The following is a 3,696-nucleotide window of genomic DNA, read 5'->3' on the forward strand; positions in this document are numbered from 1 at the left end:
TTGCTTTCCAGGCTGAGCTTGGAGGTCACAGCTACTCTATCATTTCTCAGCATTATCCCTTCTCTTTCTCTCGCTCTCTCTCTGAGCCTCCAACTGGCACACAGCAGATTGAAAACAGCATGCATCACAGGGCTCACGCTGCACAATTTTACAGCCTTTTGGAGCCCCCTTCCTTTCCTTTTGGCCCACTTTTTTTTTTTTTTTTGCAATTTGCAAATAAGTTTTGTTTGTGTCCTACAGAATTGCAAGCCAAAGGCACTGGAACACCTACAAATACGAAAAAGCAATAAAACGCAAGGGAGAACAGGGCTGATCTTGACAGCTGCCAGTAAGACTGTTATGCTTGATGTTACCGGTAGATATGGCAGGCCTTCTAATTCCACAGTTGCCACAAAATAAATACTGTGTCCCCTTAGACCTCATCAGACATTCTGTTTGCGCACAAAAGATCCAAAAACAACACCGGGATTTTAAGTGTAGGGGATCTCGCAAGCTGCTAGCCACACACAAAAAACCCCTTGTAAAATGCACAAAAATCTCTTGTTAACCATAGACACGACTTTTTGGAAAAAAATCCCAAAACTATATCAAGCACTGCATGGCTTTGTAATCCCTTGCTCTATAGTATATAAAAGAAGAGGCCAAGCCAAGGATAAACTTTGGGAAGTCAGAAAGCCTACGCTGAGGAGAGAAGAAAGAAAACGTTGACCCAGAGCTTGATTCATTAACACAACAGCTACTGGTTCCACACCATCTATTTTATTCTTTGAACATGTATCTCACTGAGCTGACAATGGTATTACTTATTTGTCCGGTTACTTTTAATCTGTGCTGGTTTACTGTTAGGGTAAAAACAAGACAGTACTGTCAAGGAATCTTTTCTGATATGATAAAGGACATGGACAGCATGCTAGAGTATGCTAACAAAAAGAAAGGACATATTTTTATCAAACTCTTACTGTCACCTAAATGGGACTGCTTTTTCCCTGCATTCCTTAGCTAAATTCTTCCTAGTTGTTTTGCAACACCTAAGATGTGCCATTCAATTTTGACCTGCTACTTTTGTTCAGCTGTGGCATATGCTGAGCTCACCTTCTTCCACTGGACATATTCTGTGTCTTTTTTTCTAGGTATAACTAGTCACACACTGGTGGCGTTATACATATGTGACTACGAGCTGCTAGCTTGACCTCTTAAATTAGTACGGACCGAATTGCCCAGCTACGACCAAGATTACTCATCAGAGCCCATCGCTTGATGGACAGATTCCAGCCCTGTTCTATGACACAACAGACATTGCTTTGGAGACTTGTTCCTCCACAAACTCCCACTGAACCCCAGGAGAAGATCCGTCCACAGATGAGATGCCCCACCGCTTTCCACCTCTCGTTGACACACTGCTAACCTGACTCCGGTTTAGCGTTCTGAAAGGAAACGACAGTTGTGTGCTGAAACAGGAGCTGGTCACCTCAGCCTGCTTCCTCTTACTGAAGATGGAAGAAACAGCAGTGTGATAGCTAGGACACTGCAAGGGAACCCACAGGATCTCAGCTGAGGTAGTGTCTGTTACTGACATCGTGTATGAATGGTTGTTTGGTATTACTGTGCTGGGGTCCTCCCACTGGAAAAATGGCACTTCGAATACCCTCCTATTCCAGGAAGCCATCCTGAGAACAAAGCTGCCTGCAACTCAGAGGCACACAGATACCCCTCAGAAAAAAAAAAACCCACATGCAAGTACCCACATTGTCAGAAACGCAATGCTGTAGGGCCTGGTACAGTACCTTGCTTTTGGGTGGAGGGCTGTTTGTGCTCTTGTCTGTGTGGATGCTGGTAGGGGATACAGCAGCACCAAGGTTACCCTGGGGTATGCCAGGTATCTTGCCTCCCGGAGACACTTGCATCGCAGCAAGTTGGGCAGCATACAACTGCTGTAAAAACAAACAAAAAAAAAATGGGGTGTGTGTTGGGGGGGGGGAGAGAGAGAGAGAGAGAGAGCGGAGAGACATCATCAATAAGTAATTTTCCCAAAACTCCTCCTACTGCAGATGATGTATTGCCCTTCTGATGGGTATTTTTTATTTAGCACACTGGTATATTTCGAGACAAGAATTGTCATCTCAACTTTTGTGACTCATTCCTCAGGGGACAAATGACAGACGTCACCATGAGAAATGTCCCAGCTTCCCTGTGTGTCCAGGGATTCAAAACAAGGAACAAAAGCTAATCTTCATGGTTCGCCTGAGCCACTGGGCAATCTTTCCTTTCATGAGATGACTTAGGCATAACAGCATCTTCACCGATAAGATGCCTTGACCCCTGTGAAATTCACATGATGTTTGATATGATGGTCTCTGTGCTACCATTTTATGTTTCTTTATCTTACTTGCTATGTTTGCCTTGTTTGCACAGGCTGTAAAGTGTTTGGGACAGGCCATGTCAAAATTTTGTTTAGCACTTACTGTGAGAGCCCACTCTCCGTTGGGTTCTGGGGAACCACTACAGTCAATATAAATATATACATATCGATGGTAATGTACTGTCCATTAGCAACTAGAAGCTCCAATTAAGACTAAGAACCCTTTCTGTGACAGATGCAAAGCAGATACAGAGCGGGAATGTTTTTCTCTTCAAAACTAAACCAGTAAGGCACTTTAAACACATATTTGATTATTAGCATGTGAATACTTATAATCACAGTCATCTGCTTAAAGTTAAGCACTACAGTAAGAGTTTAACGGACAGAGGTCAAAAGCAGAGAGAAAACAGGCAAACTGGCAGTGCCTGGAATCTCCCCTGACCTCCAAATAAGAAGTGGAGAAAATAAACATGGTGGGCAGGAGAAGCAGCAATTGTTGCTGCTTTGTGAATAGAGAGGAATTCAGGTGAAGCCAAATAGAAGTCAGATGCTTGAGAGAGCAGGTAATGTAGTAACAAGGGCTTTCCCTCCTCAGTCACAGTATCAGTTTCAAAGACTCATGCTATGTATTATTTGTGCTGTGCAGTACATGTGTAATGTGTAACACTGAACGATGGTGCGCTCTGCCTGCAGGTGCTAACAGAGCTTCCAAGATGCAACGTGACAAGGGATAACATGAAAGTGGATGTGAAAAAACAAGGGGGCTTCAATATGACTAGTCTAAGAAGTCTTGTTGGTGGTGCTTAGTTGTTTTGCTGTTGTTTTTTAGTTAATTGCATATGCTGATAAAAGAACAAAGGTCAGATTGGAGGGCACAAAGAAATGCTAACCCAAACCAACAAGTTTGAAAGAGGAAAATGAGGATTCGTTACAGGAGTATTCCACATGGCACTGTGCAAAAGGTAGAGAGACACTGCTAATGTGAGTTTAGAGTACATAAGCCCTGTAGCAAACACTTCACTTGATCAAACGGGCAAGATTTACTGCTCTGAGTTTCGGACAACCCTGGACATTATCCCGTGGTTCCCTGTACAAACTCTTCCCTTCACTGGTGCACAATCCATAGCCCTATGTTATTTCACATAATGAAAAGTAACCCATTTCTGCTCTTTTAGGTGTAATCAGGCACCAAGTTCTTACTTATTTCTCTTTCACTCTTTCTATTGTTTTCAGACTTTCTATTCAGTTTTGAATCCTTTTTATTTCTTTTCTCTACTTTGATCACTGCTTGTTCCTTATTTTTCTGTACTTCTTAACCATCATTTATCCATCCCTTT

The 3,696-nt window shown here is 42.7% G+C and overlaps 1 protein-coding gene across 2 annotated transcripts in view; it reads right to left on the reverse strand.

The window, feature by feature from the left end:
* The window catches only part of SOX5 (SRY (sex determining region Y)-box 5), a 256,982-nt gene that overhangs the window by 54,220 nt on the left and 199,066 nt on the right, over positions 1–3,696 (reverse strand). For both annotated transcript variants that reach the window (XM_009332833.1, XM_009332832.1), the window contains exon 8: positions 1,785–1,931. In XM_009332833.1, coding sequence (XP_009331108.1) covers positions 1,785–1,931 — 147 coding nt within the window. The remainder of the gene's footprint in view (positions 1–1,784; positions 1,932–3,696) is intronic.

This window comes from Pygoscelis adeliae, unplaced genomic scaffold (genome assembly GCF_000699105.1).
Source record: "Pygoscelis adeliae isolate BGI_AS28 unplaced genomic scaffold, ASM69910v1 Scaffold38, whole genome shotgun sequence".
Lineage (NCBI taxonomy): Eukaryota > Metazoa > Chordata > Aves > Sphenisciformes > Spheniscidae > Pygoscelis > Pygoscelis adeliae.